Raw genomic sequence first — 21,391 nt, forward strand, 5'->3', positions numbered from 1 at the left:
CTATGCCACCGCTTTTCAAATCATGCCCGGAGGGCATTTTACAAAGCTGAATTTGTTTATTAGCAAGTTAACTTAAGGCTATGGTAACTTCACGAGTGCACTGAATCCCACTAGAGATTTAAAGATGATAACATGGTTTAGCTAGCTAACTCTGAGAACTGCAATCAACTAAATTGTGACTGGCAAAGATCTTGTTTAGTTTTCAAATCTAGCCTTATTCTGTGATTATACCCCTTTGTAGAACTGTAGTAGGTGCAACTGTTATAGTGTTTGATTGAATACTATTTCTTAGCTTGCTTTAAATTTACTTAAATACAGTATGTACACATTGTTTATTACACATCTTTCATTTGTCACATTCATATTCCATAAAGTGCAAATAAATAGTTTTTTGACAATGCTGGGGAAATGTAGTGACCTTTTAAAATTACTGAAATATTTTAGGTATGCAAAACTAAGTAATAACAATGATGGTCCTTCATATCTTCAGTGTCTGTCATTGATACATTATATGATAATAATGATTTTTTATTAAAATTATCTTCTATCTGATCTATCTGTCTGACCTTTATGTTCCCTGTTCTTATACTGAACCTTTCTTCTTCATGACAATTGTCTAGGATTTATGTGCCTTCTCAACTTCGCTTTTCTGTTCTGCTGTTAAATTGCACATTTCTGTGTGCAGCCTTAAAATAGAACTTAGTGTTTAAACTTGGTGAAAACCATTTTAGCCAGTTCCCCATCACACATATTCCATATTTTCAGTACCTCAATGTAGAGGGACCTTCTGCTGAACTCATGTGATACCAGTCACTTATGTCACTGCTTCCATGTAAGGTTATTTTCCATCTCTCTGCCTCCCAGTCTTTATAATTGGTTTATTCTACCTGATGGGGTGAACTGATTAAGTCATCCAGATGTAAGGTCTTGTAGGCCAATACCCACATCTGATAATAGTATAGTATATATATTTCTTGCTTTCACCCTCTAAAAATGTTAAGCCTTGTAACTGTTGCTGAATCTGTGACTTTTTGAGTGGCACAGCTTTATAGCCACTAACAAAACAATCATCAGTCCCAAAACTAGTACAGATATCATGGCAATTAAAAGCACTTTGCTGTTTAGAGTTTCACAATGTTCTGATTTCACATCTCTGAGGTTGATTTCCCCATACCCAACATCCTTTGTGTATTGGCACATGGCACTGTCAATGTCCACATGGGCCTGCTGCACTAGGCTGATCAGATGCATGTTTTCACAGCAAATGAGTGGATTTGAGGCAAGAGAGAGAGTTTTAAGTGTCTTTTTTAAAGCCAACACTGTGCCAGCGTCCAGAACCTTGACGTTGTTGTTCTGCAGATTCAGAATTTCAATGGCAGTGGCTCTCTCACCCAGAAACAGGCCATCTAACTGGTTATCAGGCAAATCCAAAACCTTTAAGCTGTGTAGGGCTGAGAGGCTGATGTTAAGTTTTTTAAGATGGTTTCCTCTCAAGTAGAGGTGTGTAAGGGTTCTCTCTAAGCCTGCTAGGGCCTGTTCACTGATTTTCATGTTAGGGTTCAGAGATATGTCCAAGATTAGCAATGGGCTTCCAATGAAAGCATGTGCAGGCAAAAAAGTCAGTTTGTTCTCAGACATATAAAGGTATCGCAGGGTGCGGATAGAATAGAGAGAGACACAATCGCTCGTTTGATTTTGGAGTGGATCACAGACGCTCAGCTCATTAGACTGAAGATGCAGGTTGGTGATCTGGGGTAGATTAAAGATTTCAGGGTCTAATATACTGAGAATGTTGCCCTGCAGGTAGAGTGTCTCCAGTGCCAACAGCGTTTTCTCCTTAAAAGTCAGGTTCTGCAGGTTGTTAAAGCTCAGGTCGAGGGTTTTTAAAGCATTCAGAGGACTGTCAGTGTCCACGAGGAAGCTCTCCAGACAGTTATTGCTAATATTAAGGGTATCTAAAGCCACCAAGCTGGTGAAGAAATCAGAAGGCACAGCCTTGAACTGGTTATAGCTCAGATCTAAGTACAGAAGTCTAGGAAGCAACTGGTGGGTTTTGCTGCTGTAGAGTGGAGTCAGAGTCAGTTCTTCTATGTCCCTCAGATACTGGAGCTCATCATCAGGACCTGTGCTGTTCAGGCTATGCAGCTGGTTTCGTGAAAGGTCTAGATAGATGATTTTATTCCACCTGGGAAGGACAGGAAAGTAGTGCATCTTATTCTCCTTAAGGTCCAGGTAGAGCAACTCAAACTCTTGGTCTGAGTCAATGGTCTGGAAGGAGTTCATGCTGTTTTTGCTTAGGTTTAGTGATCTCAGCTGGAACAGGTTAAAATCAGTAATGCATGAGATTGAATTCACTGATAAATCCAGTTCAGTCAGATTTAGCAGAGAATCAAATGTGCCCTCCTCAATCTCCAGAATGACATTGTTATGTAAATCGATGTTTCTTAGTGATTGGCAGCCACTGAAGGTGCTATTGGCTAATTTTGTTATGCTATTTTCATTTAAAGAAAGGTTGGTAAGAGCAGGAGCATCTCTCAGAAGGTAGTCGATCATGTCTGTGTAAAGGCCGTTTCCAGACAGGTCAAGTTTTTGGACTGTAGAGAGTGGACCCACATGCTTTTTCAGAACTGCATCCAGAACTTTAAGTTGAGTCATGTTCTTGATGTCTGATTGGATAAACTGGAAAAGTTTGTGGGACAGATTCAGTGCATGGTTTCCAGAAAGGTCACCGGGTGGTATATGTTTCAAGCTCTGATTGGTGTCAGCTTCACGCTGGAGCTATGGAGGAAAGCAAAGAGAGAAACAGGTTAATGCTTATAGTTCCAAGTTCATAATAAGAAGTAGTCAAACACCACTATATCGTTGTGTCATAGTGCTTTTGTAATATCTGTCACCAAAACAGCCACATGGATCACAAAACAGGGACATGGATCATCAGTACTCATCTCATGTCCCTCCTGATGCTCCATTGTTTCTTTATTTAGGAACATCTTTCAACCACTCACACATCAGCATACTAATAATAACTGTAAATGTACACAAAAGGTTTCCTTTGCTCAGACATGTTGGAAAATATTAGCTTTGTTACTGGCACTCAAGGACACAAATATTTTTCTCAGTCGGGGTCTTTCTGTGACATTAAGCCATTATGCTTTTCCTGCAATGCAGCAATCCGTGTGCCACTGTTCTAAAATCTTTTCCACCAGGTCCTTCCCATCAGCCTAATGCTTGTCATATGATTCAGGGGAACATTTATGTCCTCTCACATAGTTCAAGGTGATTTCCTACAACCATGAAAACCAGTAAATATTTGTGCCTCTTCTTTTCCTGACATAATAACCTAATCTTAAGTAACTTTTTTCATCCTTGTTAGGATGAACCAGTGACTATCCCAGGAACACTAAAGCAAGACAGTGGTATAGTAGCCAATCCACCTGCTAGATCAAACTCTGCGGCTGTAAGGAACCAGCTCTACATGCAGAGTCTGTGGTTTAATCCTGAGCTCGGTTTACTGTATGTAGGAAGTTTAAAATGTTTTTCCTGTCCCTGGGGAGATTCTTTGTTGCACTCCGGTTACCTTCCAACTCTTAAAAAACCTGCTGGTAACCACCATGCAGCTCAGGATAAAATGGCTACTGAAAATGAATACATCAATATGTGTATCTAATACGATAATTTCAGCACGGATACATTTCACCTCCCTGTTTGTATACCATTTGAGGTATTTTTAGGGTTGTATAAAAATGAAAAAAGGCAAAAAGACAAGTCCCTAAACATTTGACTCTATCATCGTTTTCAAGATCAAAAAGTAAACCTTTTAAAATTAAAAAGACATGAGTGTAAGGAATAATAATAAAGAGCATTAAATTCAGGCTTAATTCAATTACAATTTCAGGTTATTTTTAACAAATGATTAGTTGACAATGCATATAAGCACAAATAACAATATGAACATTATTCATATCAAAATGTAAAAAAAATTACATCCAGAAGTGTTCAATTTGCATTCAATTATTATAAACAGTTTGCTTCTAAACAAGTGGAATTTTATTTATAAATCTGTCTAATTGTAGCCTAATCCAACTAAGTAATCACAGGCTGAATCCTGAAACGTGCATATTTCTTTGTGAGATGCTCAGATTGTTACTTACCTCTTGGCAAAGTGAAAGCCGTAGTGAGAATAAATTCCCAATAAAGAAGAGGAAGCACACCTGGGTGCTCATCATGCTGCAGGGATCAAAGAGAGGACAGTTTTAACTCACACATTCACACAAAGTCAGATAAATAAAGTGTGTGACCTCAGCATACAATATATATTCTTATAGGGGAAGTGTACATCTGTCAATACATACACGTCATTCTTACTACTACTTCTACAACTCCAAAGTCACCCACCTATGCACTGTAAAAAAATATTTATTTTGCAAATGATTTCTGTCATGAAAGACATTTATTGAAATGAAATAACCTTTTACTTATTCCATTCGAGGGAATCTTTCTGACATACGTATGTCACATCACAGAAGAGTAAAAAAAACAAAAAAAAAAACATGGTCGTTTCAGTTCGTATATTCATAATTTTATTCCTGACGTAAGAGGAAGCACCCACAATCAGACATTTAGTCATCACTGGGGGAGGAAGTTTTTTTTTCTTGTTGTTGTCACTTGGGGGTTGTAAGGGTACAAGTTCATGGCATTTTTAACACAAAATGCAAACTAATCGCTACCTCTTTCATTAGAATGTTAGGTCTGATGACAGCATGAATCACGTCTTTATACACACACACACATTAAAAATCCTGACTTCTCAAAAAACAGTTTCACACAGATGACCAGATACACACACACGCACACACACACACACACACACATTGTGAGAGGATCATCATTTAACTTCCTGTGTCCTTCTTCAGGATTCTGTTCCATCTCTGTTATGTTGCAAAATATCACACTTTTTGTTCATACAACAAAAGGCATCACTCAGACAGGGTCCTGTATATATATATATATATATATATATATATATATATATATATATATATATATATATATATATATATATACACACACACACACACACACACACACACACACACCCACCCACACATTTGCACTCTGCTATTGTTATATTGGACATATACATAATATATATTGTCCAATATAACAATAGCAGGGTGCAAGAGAGAGATACAGTCAGAGGAGTGAAGGCGTGAAAAAGAGAGTAATGATGTCTTTCAGCAGTAATCTTACCTTAGAAGCAACTGCACCTATGCTGCTATCGCTTGAAGACGGTGTCATTCATGCTCATGCTGCCTGCAGCCTCTCAGATCAGCACTGACACAGTGCAGCTGGTCCATTCCCTGTTCTTTCCTTTCCCCTCCCTTCTCTCCCTCCCTCTCTCTTTCACTCTCTCACTTGTAGACATCCTGTGAGAATATCCTGCATTATTGTTATGCCCGTACTTTCCTTCTTTGGCCTTACCTTTTATGGAATTGAGGAGCTCTCTCTCTCTCTCTCTCTCTCTCTCTCTCTCTCTCTCTCACACACACACACACACACACACACACACAGACAAAGAGTGCTAGAGAGTATCCAAAGTGAAGATTTGCAGCTGGGCTCTGACAATGAGTTCATTTAGGGAATACCATGAGAGGAGTTTCACAGCTTTTAATGACAAATCCAATTAACTGATATTTAAGGAAAAGTCAAATACTTACTGACTTACTGTGAGCTGAAGGGCACTTACATTGGCAATTCTTCTTTTAAAGAAGGTACATCTCATTTGAAAGAATAGAAAATAGGAGCAGACAGTGATGGGCTGGCATCTATATATACAGTACAAGACAGCCCGCATCCAAATATAATCTGCTGTCATGCATTTCCCTTGTTCAGGAGGCCCAGTCATTAGAGGTTAGGAGCATTATATCAATTTTCATTTACCTTTTATCATATGTCTGTTACATTGATTTCACACCACTATTTTTATTTATTTTTTTGTATAAGTGTACAGACTGTAAGTATAACTTGTAAATATAAAATATATAACTTGCTATATTATATTATTATTACCACTATCACTAATTCTATTAATAATAATAAAAATAATACAAAATAATATTTCTTCTGTTAAATATCAGAAGCAGAAACTGTTGCAGGCTGATGTAAAAGCTCAGCTTCACTCACAAGTAAACAGCTCCCTCTGTTGGCTGTGCATATTGCTCATGACTTCTCAGATTTTCTCATCACTTTCTAATCAATAAGCAGTTGAAAAGAGTAGTACAATAAACCATGCTATAATTTATGTCTTTAGTCAGATGTGTACAGGTGCATCTCAATAAATAACTATATCATTATAAAGTTTATTTATTTTTGTAATTAATACAAAAAGTGAAACTTGTACATTATATAGATGCATCACACACATACTGAAATATTTCAAGTGTTTATTTCTTTTGATGTTGATGATTATGGCTTACAGCTAAAGAAAACCAATAAAATTCAGTATCTCAGAAAATTGTAATATAGTGAAAAAGTTCAATATTGGAGACTCGTGGTGTCTCACTCTAATCAGCTCATTAAATTCAAACACCTGTAAAGGTTTCCTGAGTCTTTAAATGGTGTCTCAGTCTGGTTCAGGCTACACAGTCATGGGGGAAGACTGCTGACTTGACAGTTGTCCAGAAGACGATCATTGACACCCTGCACATGGAGGGTAAGACACAAACGGTAAACGCTAAAGAAGCTGCTGTTTACAGAGTGCTGTATCCAAGCACATTATTGGAAAGTTGAATGGAAGAAAAAAGTGTGGTAGAAAAAGGTGAAACAAATCCCATTCAAGAATTTGGGGGATTCACAAAGAGTGGACTGCAGCTGGAGTCAGTGCTTCAAGAGCCACCACACACAGACGTATCCATGGGCTACAACTGACACGTTCCTTGTGTCAAGCCACTCCTGAACCAGAGACAATGTCAGAGGTGTCTTACCTGGACAAAGGACAAAAAGGACTGGACTGTTCCTCATTGGACCAAAGTCGTCTTTTTAGATGAAAGGAAAGAAAAGAGAGAAGAGGCACAGAATCCAAGTTTGAGGTCCAGTGTAAAGTTTGCACAGTCAGTAGTGGTTTGGGGAGTCATGTCATCTGCTGGTGTTGGTCCAGTGTTTTATCAAGTACAAGGTCAGCACAGCCGTCTATTAGTAAGTTTTAGAGCACTTTATTCGTCTCTCGCCTGACCAGCTTTATGAAGATGCTGATTTCATTTTCCAGCAGGATTTGGCACCTGCCCACACTGCCAAAAGCACCAAAAGTTGGTTAAGTGACAATGGTGTGGGTGTGCTTGACTGGCCAGCAAACTTACCAGACCTGTATCCCATAGAGAATTTAACGGGTATTGCCAAGAGGAAAATGCGAAACAAGAGACCAAAAAAATGCAAATGAGCTGAAGGCCACTGTCAAAGAAACCTGGGCTTCCATACCACCTCAGCAGTGCCACAGACTGATCACCTCCATGCCAGGGTAAATTAAGGCAGTGAGTAAAGCAAAAGGAGTCCCTATGAAGTATTGAGTACATATACAGTAAATTAACATACTTTCCAGGAGGCTAACAATTCTCAAAAAAACATTTTTTTGATTGGTCTTATGAAGTATTACAATTTTTGTAGAAAATTGTGAGCCAAAATCATAAACATTTTAAGAAATTTAAAGAAAACTTAAAATATATCAGTGTGTGTGTGTGATGAATCTATATAATGCACGAGTTACTCAAATAAATCACATTTTTATTGATATTATAATTTATTGAGATGCACCTATATATGTATAAATACAGTGCCCCCTGAATGGGTTAATTTCCTAGCAATTTGCTATTTTTTTTACTTTTATTGTAACACATTTGAATATATAATATATATTTAAATGCCCATATGAAATGACTGCCATGTAAAATTAACTGATTTGGATGTTTTAATAGATGTAAAAACAACAACAAATTAAAACTGCACAATATCCCATAAAATCTGTAATTAAAGTTAATCTTACAACACACATCAGAAACAATCACTAGGGGGCATGGGCGTAAATCCCGGGGGGGTAGGAGGGGACATGTCCCCCCCCGTCCAAGGGTTGTCCCCCCCCAATAAAAATATTTTTAAAAAATCGCACTCTCTATTATATGTATTCTCTATTATATGAAAAATATATGTATGTATACCTAAAATAATTATGTAAGTAGAAAAAAAACCCGCAAAACTGCATTTAGAAACAGTTGAGTTCCCCCCCCTTCCTCACAGTGGTTTGACCCACTGCCTGTTTTCTCAGTTTATCTCACCTTCGCTACACACACGAGTCAGGTGTGCGGTTCATCTCACCTTCGCTACACACACGAGTCAGGTGTGTGGCTGCAGCTCAACTAATTTTCATCTCCATTAAGTAGGGTATTTTATTCACTTATTTTATTTACTAAATAAAGCAATTCTCTATAATGTAGTTGATGCAGACTCATTCATAAATTAGTTGCGGCAAAAATGCTGATTAGCGATGTAATTTTCCATGAAACTGCTCTATTAGTGATTAAAATATCACTTATCTAGTGAACGTTAGCTTGTTTACAGTAGCTTGTAGCATAGTGCACTGACACTAACACACCAAAGCCGTTTCCCACGCAGTGTTTTATTTGGGACGACTTGGAATAATGTTAATTTAATATTAACACACAATTAGCATATTGTTTATCTGTGCATTTACTAAATGAGCACTGTGCTACATCTGAACTGACCACACTGTATTTTTTTGTATAATCAATTTCTATTCTGTTCTTAAGTGTCTTCATTCATTTGTAAATAAATTTTTTTTAATTCCTTGTTTTTATTGTTGTGATTATTTTTTATGATAGTTTTACTTTATTTATGTAAAGCACTTTGAATTAGCATTGTAATTGACGCAGTCTCCATGCTACAATAATAATGTACTGTCTCTTTATACTGTAAGTACAATTTGACTGTATTATTTGTTTCCCCCCCTCAAAAATTGCTCATGAGAAATTTTATATTAATTGTCCCCCCTACTGTTAAATGAAATTTACGCCCATGCTAGGGGGTAAATACGTTCTGCAGACATCAAATCTATGAAGGGATAGAAAGAATGTCAACAGAACTTTGTTTCGTTTTTTGTTCCTCCCACAAGCTGCATGCAGGACATCCCACATGGCATGTGGTGAAAGAATATAAATAAGTGCAGCAGTATTTACATTCACCAAAGATTCTGATGTCTGGCATCAAGCTCAGGATAGGCTACGATATTGCAGCAAGGTGAGCTGAATATCTTTTTATTATTTGGCTGATTTATATATATATATATATATATATATATATATATATATATATATATATATATATATATATATATATATTATAAAATGAAGGTCATATGTTTACAAAAAATCTTACAGAATTTGATAAATATAATTTGTTTTAATTTTTTTTTTTAAATTATTATTATTAAATAAGCTTTTTGGATTATTTATATATTTTTGTGTGGGGGTTCATGATCCCTGGCTTGTCCTGAACAGTTAAGCTGCCTATTCTTCTTAGAATACATTATTTTGTTCGGTATAACTTTTTACAATAGGATAACTGAGGGACTCGCACACAAACTTTACAAGGTGCAAACATTAATTGACCAATAAAGGCAACATGATACATTAATAGCCTGTGTTTTAAGCAGTTTTTACATTCCATCTTAATGTAACATGTTACGTTCTTGAAAATCAATGACGGTTTCACTGCTCAAGACAAAAAAGTGTATGTAAACTGGTTAATTATATTATAGAATATTAATATAGACATAGAATGATCAATTATTATGTCTTGTGGACTACATGGCAACATTTGTTTAGTGAAATAACAAAAAAACTAAATGCAAAAGATGCTTTGTTACATTTTTGCACAATCTACAAGGTGTTTAGGTAAACCTCTGACCTCAACTGCAAGCACTAGATTTCTATGGGTTAAGAGTGTCTGCAAAATCTTGAGTTGCTTAACATCTTCAATAAAAGTGTAAATCTCTGCACCTGCTGAGTAATTCATATCAGTGTATATTGTGTTACTTAGTCTGTCTTCATTCGGACTACAGTTCACTTGAGTTTATTAATTTCTTATATATGCAGGATTGCATAACAACATTCATTATTAAATTTGTCAGAAATGTTAATGCTATTAGAATATTAATGATATTCTATGCTTAAATAAACCGTTTCAGAAAAGGACTAAGGTGATTTACATCAGCATTTAAATGCCAGGCATAGCGCTGGTGGATTTCTCTTTCAACAAAACCATTATTTTTAGCCCCTTATTTATTACATAGTACACACTATTTTACCATTTGCATTTACGATATAGACATTTCTGAAAACAAATAAGAGAATACTAAATCTCACAATGCACTGCAAACAGTAGTCTCCAAAGGGAAGTGAACACCCTTAACACAGGTTGCAGTTTATAGAGTTACTTATAAATGTAACAATGCATGAGATAAAACTGAATAAAAATGTAAAACAAACTCAGTACCAGAGCACTATATCTTTACAGATCTTTATCCATGGGTTTGGGGGCTGATGTCAATCTGAAGGCGAGCTTCAGCACCAGCTTGTACCAGCCTGAGAACATTCTTCAGACCCTCAATGTCTTCAGAAAGAGTGGCACCTTCACAGATGTTGTCCTGCGGGCAGAGGAACAAGAGTTTCCCTGCCACCGTGCAGTGCTGTGTGCTTCCAGTCATTACTTCCGCTCCATGTTTATGGGCCAGCTGCGTGAGAGTGGGCAGTCTGTGGTGCAGATGAATGAAGTTTCCGAAATAGCCCTAGAGCACTTGCTGAACTTCATTTATGAGGGCCAGGTTCATCTCCAAGAGGAGAATGTGGAGATTATTTTTCGAGCTGCTGACCTGCTGGACGTGCCTGCACTGTCTCAAGCCTGCGTGGACTTCCTGGAGAAGCGCGTGTCTCATTTAAACTGCCTGGGCCTGATAGAATTCGCCAACCACTACTCGCTGCAGCCACTGCTGGAACAGTGCCAGAACCTGCTATATCAGGACTTTGACATTGTAGCAAAGCAGGATGAGTTCTTGGAGCTGCCAATGGAGAAAGTGGTGGAGCTTTTGAATTCTGAAAAACTACAAGTGAAGGAGGAAGTCCTGGTGGAGGCTGCACTGCTATGGGTGCACCACCAAGGCAGTCAGCGGAAAGCAGCTCTAGGAAAGCTCCTGGAGAGTCTTCGACTGCCTTTGCTTGACCCAGTCTTCTTTACCAACATGCTAGAGGCTGATGAACTCATCCAGGATTCCCATGACTGCAGGAAGCTATTACAGGAGGCCAGACTTTATCGCACATATGGCAGAGAGATCAGCTCAGAGAGAACCAAACCAAGAAGGTCAGGCAGACAACAAGAGCAATGTGACGCTAATCATTTGGTTTTTTAAGGAGCTAGGTTTAGTCAGAAATGGTCAACACCGATGTTTATACTTGACTGTTAAGATATTGGACTATAAAATAGTTAAATAATTGAACAGGACCTCATCAGGTATCACTGTGTGTCCAATCAAATTTAACCACATGAATTTATCGCACACCTACAATCAGCATTTTTAGCATTGTTTCACTTTTTAGTCCAATTTTACTTCTTGTCTAAACTGAAACCAAGGCTTAGAATTATAAAGGCTAGTCCAACTTATATTTACTGAAGCTATTATCATGTATAGGAGCTCGGCATGTACACATAGTTTCATTTGAGTAAGTACATTTGTACGTCCAAAATCTGGGTGTAATTTAACTGTTAAGCATTCTCTCCTTTTCTCTAGGCAATCTGGCTGGGCTGAGGTGATTGTAGTTATTGGAGGGTGTGACAAAAATAGGATTTCAGTATATTCCTCCACTGAGAAACTGGACCCAACATCAGGGAAATGGCTCCCTTCAGCGAATGTGCCAGGATACAAATATGAATTTGCTGTCTGTGAACTTCACAACGACATTTATTTATCAGGTATGCTCTAGGAATCATTACCATCTTACCCAAGTTAGCATCTGTAAAAAATCTGCATTAAATATTTATTCTTCCTCCTTATTTATTTCATATGTGGAGGCGTTCTTTAGTAACATAATAAAAAAGGTTATTGTCCTATCAAGATACTCAGAAGGTATTTAACTTGGCTTGGAAAAGAAAAATCTTTGATGTTTATGATCAATTCCAGCATTATAGACAGACATTTCAAAATAATCGCACCACTTGCAAAGGGATGAAAATACTTGAGTAATCTTATTTCATTATGCTTAAATATTACATAGACAAAATTACACTTTACATGAGTATTGACACTGAATACTTAATGACTATATTTCCAAGAAAAAATGACTTTAATGTAGAAAAACTTTCAAGAACCAAAATTCAATTCTTTATCGGCAATGAGGTTTTCATGCGACACAACATGATTAGTGTAATAACTACCTGTGTGCATCTAGACTTCTAGAAACTTCACTGTCAGAAATGCATATGTGCACACCTGGCCATTTAAGGTTTTTTTGAATACATTTTTATTTGAATTTTAGTTAATGGAGTGTTTGTTAATGCCTGACTAACATTGTTAAATATATAAAATATTAAATTGTTAAATAGGGTTTTTTCATATTTCACTTTTGATCGATAAATTAGCAAATTTATTAATTAATCAAATACTCATACTTATTCATGCGTGTAATCAGCAAACTCACCAAAGTATAAATGTTTTATTTCCCAGGCAATACAGAGTAGTTTCTTTTTTGTTAGATAAATTACTTTTCACATAAAACATGACAGGTTTTCTTCTTAATTTTCTAATTCCTATCCATCACTAGCAAATTTTCCTTGAACACATTTTCAGCTGAATACTTTCAGTTTGAAATAAGAATCTGACACATTATCCATACTTTCTTTATGATCTATGATACTACAATTCATGATTCCACCCCTATTGCCTGCAAAACCCTTAGTTTTATTAGCTTTGGTGAAGCAGAGATTTCAGGCCAGTACTCTGGAGTAAACGTTCATATACATTTTACAGATACAGTACATAATATGAGTTTGGGGATTGTTTAGGTTGTGCTTTTATGCTGCAGCATAACCGTTTCCGTGTTTCTTCCTGGGAACACTTTTGATATATACTGACCACTGCAGACCGGGAACACCCCATAAGAGCTGCAGTTTTAGAGATGATCTGACCCAGTCGTCTCACTATTACAATTTGGCCCTTAAACCTTACACTTTCCCATTTTTTCTGCTTCTAACACATCAACATTTGCTGCCTAATAATATCCCACCCACTAACAGCTACCATGATAATTAGTGTTATTCACCTCACTGGTCATAATGTTATAATTTCATATTGTTATGCCTGATCGGTGTACATTGTGATGAGCCGGTGTCCACATACATTTGGCTGTATAGTCTTACTCATTTTTGTAAGATGAAACTTTGCAACAAATACAGTACATTTATAATAACAAAAAGACTTGAACAAAGTCAAAACATATACTGTAATTTGAAAAAGATTTGTATGTATGAATTATAAAGAAAATCTTACAATTATTCACATATATCACATATAATCAGATCTAGTTCTTAACTGGTATTTAAAATAACGTATCATTTGTTATAAATTGCAATCAAAAACATTTGCAATCTAAAAGTTATAATCTTGCATGTTAAGGGGAACCGCTGCATGAATTGTGCTTCCACTTAGATCTTATGTATCTGCATGAGTATATAAAGTGGTGTATGTCTGTTCTTATCTATATCTGTCACACAACTATTGCTGGCAGTTGGTATTGCAAAAATGAAAAGCCTTTGTGTATGTATAATGTACAAAGTGGCCCGCATGACTTTGTTTTTGGTCATGTTTGTGCATGTAGGTGGGCAGCTGAACAGCTCACAAGTGTGGCGCTTCATGGCACAGCTGAATCAGTGGGTTTCTGTTGGTAGTCTGCTGAAGGGAAGATGGCGACACATGATGGCCTCTCTGTGTGGAAAGGTTAGCACCATATCACACACTTTTCCTTTTTTGTGCTATTCCCTATTCTCAGAAACCCTTATTTATCATGTCGTATGGGTGTGTTTTATTAATGCAGCTGTACGCTGTAGGAGGATTTGATGGACGGCAAAGGCTGAGCAGCGTGGAATGTTTCAGTGTGTTTGAGAATAAGTGGAAGCCTGTGGCTCCTCTGCTGTTGCCTGTCAGTTCTGCTGCTGTGGCCAGCTGCTCTGGAAAGCTTTATATAATTGGTGGAGCTGTGAGTGACGACTGCAACACCAACATGGTGAGACTTTCAGACTTACATGTGCGTACATGTGAGGTATGAGTCAGATGTCACAAATGAAAACAAGCATCGCATCTCTGCAGCTCTGCACTCTCTCTTGCATGTCTTCACACACCAAAACTTACTTAGGACAAACGCTATATTAAAGTAAGTGTTTATTTAATGTAAGGGCCTATTATGGACAAACAGTAAAGATTTTTGCAAATATCTTGTCCAGGTTTTAGTAAACTGCTGCACACCAATGAAATATTTTTGTCAATTCTTTAGTTAAACTTTATTTAGAATATTTGGATATTTTCTAATTGCTTGTTTCCTTATGACAGCTACATATATAGACAAACATATATTTCTATTTTTAAGATTATACGATTACTAAATTTACATGTAAACATTTTAGTGTAAGTAATAAAATAATCGATATTGCTTTCTTCAAACAGTAATCCTATAATAATTTGATAAAACGCACAGAATTTGTCATATTTTGCTGGTTAATTAGATCTCATTATTTTAGTGTGGTCTATAACATTTGCCATCCATATGTCGGCAAATAAGAAATAATGTGCATTATAGAGAATTAGAAAAAAGTGGTGCATCAATGAATCCTTGGAAAGCAGTGTAACAGTTTTAAATACCACATTCAAATCTTATATGGTGAATAGTAAATGCAGAGCTTAATCGATTAAACCCATATAAAATGTGCTGCAATATTTTTTATTCTATTTAGATTTATGTTGGTGATGTACATGAGATAAAACCATATTACCAGGTTTTTAATTCAGAACAATAAACAACTGTGTGTGGGAGTGTGTTTAGCTCCATAATGTATTTTATGAACTGTTTTAGAAGCTGTTTTGTGTATGCGTATTTTCCAGGTACAGTGTTATGACCCTGTGAAGAATCAGTGGATGTACACGATGTCCTGTCCTTTCTCTCAGAGGTGCATGAATGCAGTGTCTCTAAATGGCTCTATCTATGTAGCCGGAGGGTTGATGGATGTGCTGTATTGTTACACTCCTAAGGGCAACTCATGGGACAAAGTAGCTGAGCTTCCCATGAAACTGGTATGGGAGAAAAAATAAACATACTTATACATAATTCTTACTTATAGTTATTAAATAACTGTTATTTTGGCCCCAATATCAATATAAAAATATTTCTTCAAAATACCACTATGATACATGCATGGAATTCATTAATAATTAAATTAAGAAAATGAAAAATAAAAAATTTTAAATAATAATTGTGAATAAAAGTAAATAAATAGTAGTATAAATACTACATTGATTTCAGTCTTTATATAGTGTCCATTTCTGCACTTCTACAATAAGCAAATTATTACTGTGTAATGATCCTGACCTGTTTATGTGTTTCAGGAAAATTGTGGGCTGACTGCTTGTGATGGGAAGATATATATATTGGGTGGCCGGAATGAAGCTGAAGCTGTGACTGACCACACATGGGCTTTTGACCCACTGACCAGCCTGCTGACTGAGGAGATTTCACTAACACACAGACTGACCAACCACGGATGCGTTACTATCACACAGCCCATTTACCACAAATGAAGGCTTTATTTCCTTTTTTTTATTGCATGGTCAACAACTATATTGTTTACTGTACATGCATTTATTATTTTGTCTCTGCTTTTCATAACAACGCTCAAAAAGAGTCATTAATCCGTTTCATTTTCTAGCAAAATAACACTACAAACTGTGAAAATACCAAACTGTGAAAATGTGCATTGATGATTTAGAGTATTTACTATGCATTGTATCTCTCACTGTTGAAATGCTTTGCTGCTAACTGTCTCTTCTTATTCTATGTAAGTTTATACTTTATCTTTGTGAAAGCATTATAATTAGGATCTCTTATTACTCTATTTCCAAATCAGTACAGATAACCAATAACAAGAAATTGTCTCCTACTTTATAATGCCTTAAAATCTACTGAAATCTCACTGTTGAACTGCACTTTAAAATATATGCTTTCGGAAAGATACAATTAATAAATAAATACCACTTTATTAGCAATGTCTGGACACCTGTTTATTCATACAGTCATGTCACTGCATCATGTGTCTGCAGCAAAATGCAAACTAAATGAAGGTTCAATTTAGGATCTTCAGTTCATTTTCACATCAAACATATGAATGAGATCCAACATATGATGTCATTGATCATAATAGGTCTATATCTATGCAAACAGCATCTTTTTTTTGTCTACTGCTTACTGTTAATTCAGTTATAATTTTCTGGCTTTTTTTTCTTTCTCTTTAAAAGAAATGGGGGCTTAGCCCTGCTGTCCCACTTACACCAGCCAGGCCTAAAAATAGGTCTTTTTTTTTTCTTTAAAAGAAATGGGGTCTTAGCCCTGCCGGCCCACTTACACTAGCCAATTTTCTCTCAGAAATTCATAAATACTCTTCACAGTTATAACAACATCCCCCTAAAAAAAAAAAAACGTGCTAGTCAGTAAACTTAAGGAATTTGGTGAACTGACTAATACATTTTGATGTGTTCAACAGTATGTCCTTGCTGATGGGTTTCAACAGAGCTCTGAAAGCAGAAGTGTTACACTTTTACATTATTTGTAGGAAATAGATTAATAAACAAAGAAAAAATCTTAAATGAATAAGCAATAGACTTTAGACTTTCATCTAGCTGTATAAATGCTTTTAATGTACATTTTATATATTGTATTATTAAAAATAATAGTAGAAAATAATCATTTGGAGATTCTTCATTAAAAATGCAATGCTTAAAAATGGGACAATTTCATTGTTAAACACTGCTGTAAACAAACAATAACACAGAAAATGATCTAGGTGCAAACAAAAGCCAGACTAAATCTATATACATTTTCTTAATTTTTTTTATATATATATTTTTTGGTTACTAATTGGTATTATCACTCAATGTTTAAGTCTTTCAAATATCTGGAATTGAAAGACTCTGAAAGACATTGTGCTTTGCAAGGTGAAAGAATCCACAGGTTCTGAACAAGCATCTCCAACAGATGAAGACCCTAGAAATGCTAGTTTCTGATCACTTCAGTAAGCAGATAACAACAGCTATGATTCTTCATCTGTTCATTTTTACCCCCTATTGGTCACTTCCACATTGAGAGAACACCAGGCTTGGTTGGTGCTCTTTATGTTCTTTGACTTTCCAAGTGTGCGTAACTCCATCCAGCTTGGACTCCTGAGAGACAAGAAAATGGCTGCACATGTGCACAGTACACTGGTACATTGGATCACTTATTTGCATACCTTTTTACAGCTACATTACAGTGTCTCAGAGCATTAGCAGCATAATTGAGCAATTGACGTGTTGGAAGCACAAAAAATTTGCAAGTGTAAAAAAGTGGGAGCAACTTTGACAAAGGCCACATTGGAATGTTATATATATAGCTGTATTTACACACACACACACACACACACACACACACACACACACACACACACACACACACACACACACACAAACTATAGGGACACAAGACCATAATTTTTGCATGTGCTTTTTAAACATCCCTTTCTACATTTAGCCCACTTTAATTTACTGTTATTAATAAACTCCACTACATTTCATTGTGTGCATGTAGAGATTTGTGCTCATTCAGTCACATGTATTTAGTAAAGTTAGGTACTGACTGTAATACGAAAAGGTGGTTAGGATCGGGGTGCAGTCAGCAGTCATATTCATCCAAAAGCTTTGGGTCACCTAATGGAAAATCTTTATGCCCATGCATCCAAAGACTTCCTACACAATTGTGTGCCTCCAACATTGTGCTAACAGCTTTAGGGATGATCTACATATGACTGAAAAAAGTCAGAATGAAACAAAAAAAGGTAAATGTCAAAAAAGTACCTAACTCTATATACTAAAAAATAGATAGACAAATTACACAGACATAAGTAGGATTTCATTTATGATAATTAAGACAAAAAACCAAAAACATTCACTTCTGAAGAAATTCCTATCTACATTCTGTTCTACAAATTCTAGGTGCTTCACAAACCTTATCTGCCGACTCTTGCCTGTAGAAGAACAACAGGAAAGCTGATGCAGATAACCGATCGCACTTCCGTAATAGAGTATCCTTCTAAAGAATTTCCACAGAAACACACAAACCATTTTCATGTCTGAAACGTGAGGTAGCTGGATAATAAGAAGGTTCTGTAACTTCTACAATAAAATAATGTTTGAACTTGTATACCTGAAATAGTTCGGTAAAGCAAGGCACATAGACGTTTGGGAAAGGATTTACAGTAATGTTTATATATAACTGAAAAATAACTATCTTAATTGTATACCAAATACAGTGCAGTTTTCCTACAAATTATCTTTTACTTTTAAATAATTTCACCTGCTAGTCATATACATATTTACAAACCTCTAAGCCATTTTTTTGATCAAAATGTAAATTAATTTTACTAAACACTGTGCCAGACACACTAATGCACCCTATAGAATACTCAACTCAGTTTCACCCGTTTCTTTTTAATTTTAATTTGATGTATTTATGTAAAAAAATAGATTTTTGTTGCCAGGCAGATTTTGCAATGCTTCATCACCCAATCCTGTATTAAAGCAGATATTTCTATAATAACCACTGGAATACAACAAAATAAAAAAAAACTGATGCAGTCCACAGAATTATGTTTCCATATAATAGCTAGCCACATGAACACATTCTAATAGTTGAAGTTGGGAAAATTATAAAATAGGAAAGTAGAAAATTTGCTGAAAAGTTCCTTTCTTTTATTGTTCTTATTAGATTCCATTTTTGACTTTTAGAATGAAATGTATTTGGCAATAGATCTGTTGCAGATTGCAATATTGCAGCTATATTTTATGATAATATATTGCTAACAAAATGTAGTTTGGTAAAAAAAAAATATAACAATACAAACCTTAGAAGATATGTGGGAAGGCACTTACTACCGAGTGTTCTGGTATTTTAAGAAGCACGTGTGTGACGTATTTGTCCAAATAAGAGTCCAATCATTTTTCTGTTATCACTGTTGAAATCAACACTGTACTATGCATGACTAATAACAACCCCATTCATCGTGCAGTAGCTATGCATAAGAGATATAACCTTTTAAACCAGGAAATACTGCATGGTAGCAGCAGCAATAAAAAAAAAAATATATAATAATAAAAATAATAATAATAACCATATAATTACCTTGAGCTGTTGAACCTACTTCAAAGGTGGCTTGCTGCTTAAATATTTACTTATGTAACACTTTAATTTTGAAGCGTTTATTCATTTGTTTACCTTAATTTATTATTTATTTTTACAACCTCAATTCCTGGAATACTATGTCAATTGTATATTAAAGCAAAATGCAATGATTTGCAAATCACATAAACCCACATTTTCTATCAAATTTGAACATAGGAAACATCAAATGTTTAAACTAATGAAATGTACTATTTAAGAAAAATAGGAGGTAATTATAAATTTGAGGCCTGCAACATATTTTTTAACTTGAGACAGAGCCATGTTTACCACTGTGTCCCATCCCCTATTCTTTTAAAAACAGTCCACATACATCTGGGAACTAAGGAGACCAGTTGCTGAAGTTTTGGAAGAGGAAAGTTTTCCAATTCAAATCTGATATAGGATTCTAGCTGGGCAACTGTCCTGGGGCTTCTTTGTTGTATTTTTCATTTCATGATGCACATGGGGGAATAAATGTGGAATGGGATTTTCAAAAAGCGTGGTGTCGAAACTTTTGTTCATAAAGTGATTTTTCTTTTTTTCAAACAATAATTACAGGAGAAGCAACTGTTATGGAAGTCACCTGAAGAAACAATAATTTCCTGTCCAAATATTTAGTCTTTCTCTTCTGTATCCTGTATTCATGAAGCTAAATACACTTTTTACTGATTGCAGTATGGGTGTAGTACTGAATTTTCCCTTTACTCTTCCAGCATCGCAAAATCCTCTGTGAACAAAGAGGAGAAAAAAAACAGTTGCCTGTAAAAACCAGGTAGCCCTGCATAGTGGCAGCAGTAAAAAGTAACGGTCTTAACCAAGCCCTCAATGATTATTTTTTCCAAGTTTCGCTAAACTTGCACTTCTTCTATAGCTGAAAAATAAAATCTGTTTTAAGTCTGTGGTACAATCCGAGAGATTCACAGCAACAACAGAAAGCTGATTGGCTGTTGCACGTTGGTCTCGTTTGTAGTTGTAAAACAGTGAATTATATTTGGTCTAGCAAAAGAAAGAACGCCACCACCAATGAAATAAACAACCAAAAAAAAAAAACTTCAAAATGCTGCATGGGTATTACAAAGAGATTTAGAGGTTGTGTTACATGGACATGGGAAAAGACCTGTTTAATAAGATATTTTTTTATTTTAGACTACGGAAACTAATAATAAAGTCTACGGTGGTTTTATGCTAAAATGCTTACTTAAACTCCAAATTAAACATTATATTTTAAAATGTGTTTATTTAATGGTTTCCTTTTATTTTTTATTTAATCTTATAACCCCAAATCGACGCTGAGTATAATGTATGTAAAAACAGAAACCAATGATTGAAAAGCTCTTAAACCCTTACTTTATTCACAATATAACATAAAAAAAATCCAAATGTTGCACAAAAGTCATGGGCCTTCTTTTTATTTTTCACTTCATGATGCATCAAATGTTTTTATTTGGTGAAAGCTCTGTACTGCAGGCAGGACAGTTCAGCACCTGGAATCTTCTACTACAAAGCCATGCTGTTGTAATAGATGTAGTATGCGGCTTAGCGTGGTCTTCCTCAATGCTGCTTCTTTGCATGATAGGAAGTTAACCTGAATTTGTGGATGGCATGACACAGCAAACTGTTATTATTTCTGGAGGTGTTTCTGAGCCCATGCAGTCATTATACAAAACGATGCCTGTTTTTAAAGCAGTATTGCCTGAGGCACAAAAATTGACAGGCATGCAATACTGAATTTTGCCCTTGTACCTTGAACAGATTTGATGTTGTGTACTGTAGATGAGATCTTCAAAGTTTTCCCAATTTTTACAAGAAGTTTTTTTGCAGAG

At 35.7% G+C, this 21,391-nt stretch overlaps 2 protein-coding genes across 4 annotated transcripts; one reads left to right on the forward strand and one right to left on the reverse strand.

Moving 5' to 3' along the window:
- Nucleotides 1-17: 17 nt before the first annotated feature.
- lrrc32 (leucine rich repeat containing 32) lies at nucleotides 18-5,396 on the reverse strand. Its single transcript, XM_046861965.1, has 3 exons — nucleotides 5,251-5,396; nucleotides 4,152-4,227; nucleotides 18-2,778 (listed from the first exon to the last, which is right to left on the reverse strand). Exons 2-3 carry the CDS (start codon nucleotides 4,224-4,226, stop codon nucleotides 997-999), a joined length of 1,857 nt encoding a protein of 618 aa, XP_046717921.1. The 5' UTR covers nucleotide 4,227; nucleotides 5,251-5,396; the 3' UTR covers nucleotides 18-996.
- Nucleotides 5,397-8,319: 2,923 nt separating this feature from the next.
- On the forward strand, nucleotides 8,320-16,362 carry klhl35 (kelch-like family member 35). Of its 3 annotated transcripts, none has more exons than XM_046861591.1 (8): nucleotides 8,320-8,346; nucleotides 9,179-9,303; nucleotides 10,582-11,421; nucleotides 11,849-12,030; nucleotides 13,932-14,050; nucleotides 14,148-14,336; nucleotides 15,209-15,397; nucleotides 15,710-16,362. In XM_046861591.1, the coding sequence occupies exons 2-8, from the start codon at nucleotides 9,260-9,262 to the stop codon at nucleotides 15,899-15,901; spliced, it is 1,755 nt and encodes a 584-aa protein (XP_046717547.1). In that variant the 5' UTR covers nucleotides 8,320-8,346; nucleotides 9,179-9,259; the 3' UTR covers nucleotides 15,902-16,362. The 3 variants fall into 3 exon arrangements, with proteins under 3 accessions (XP_046717547.1, XP_046717548.1, XP_046717549.1); XM_046861592.1 differs by lacking the exon at nucleotides 8,320-8,346 and adding an exon at nucleotides 8,349-8,425; XM_046861593.1 differs by lacking the exon at nucleotides 8,320-8,346 and adding an exon at nucleotides 8,366-8,386.
- Nucleotides 16,363-21,391: the final 5,029 nt, after the last annotated feature.

This window comes from Silurus meridionalis, chromosome 11 (genome assembly GCF_014805685.1).
Source record: "Silurus meridionalis isolate SWU-2019-XX chromosome 11, ASM1480568v1, whole genome shotgun sequence".
Classification (NCBI taxonomy): Eukaryota; Metazoa; Chordata; class Actinopteri; order Siluriformes; family Siluridae; genus Silurus; species Silurus meridionalis.

Coding starts and splice junctions, on each gene's coding strand:
- lrrc32 (XM_046861965.1), bottom strand. CDS start 4,226: ATGATGAGCACCCAGGTGTGCTTCCTCTTCTTTATTGGGAATTTATTC. Junction 2,779..4,151: donor GGCTTTCACTTTGCCAAGAG/GTAAGTAACAAT, acceptor TTTCCTCCATAG/CTCCAGCGTGAAGCTGACAC.
- klhl35 (XM_046861591.1), top strand. CDS start 9,260: ATGTCTGGCATCAAGCTCAGGATAGGCTACGATATTGCAGCAAG. Junction 14,051..14,147: donor TGGCCTCTCTGTGTGGAAAG/GTTAGCACCATA, acceptor TTATTAATGCAG/CTGTACGCTGTAGGAGGATT. Junction 15,398..15,709: donor CTGAGCTTCCCATGAAACTG/GTATGGGAGAAA, acceptor TATGTGTTTCAG/GAAAATTGTGGGCTGACTGC.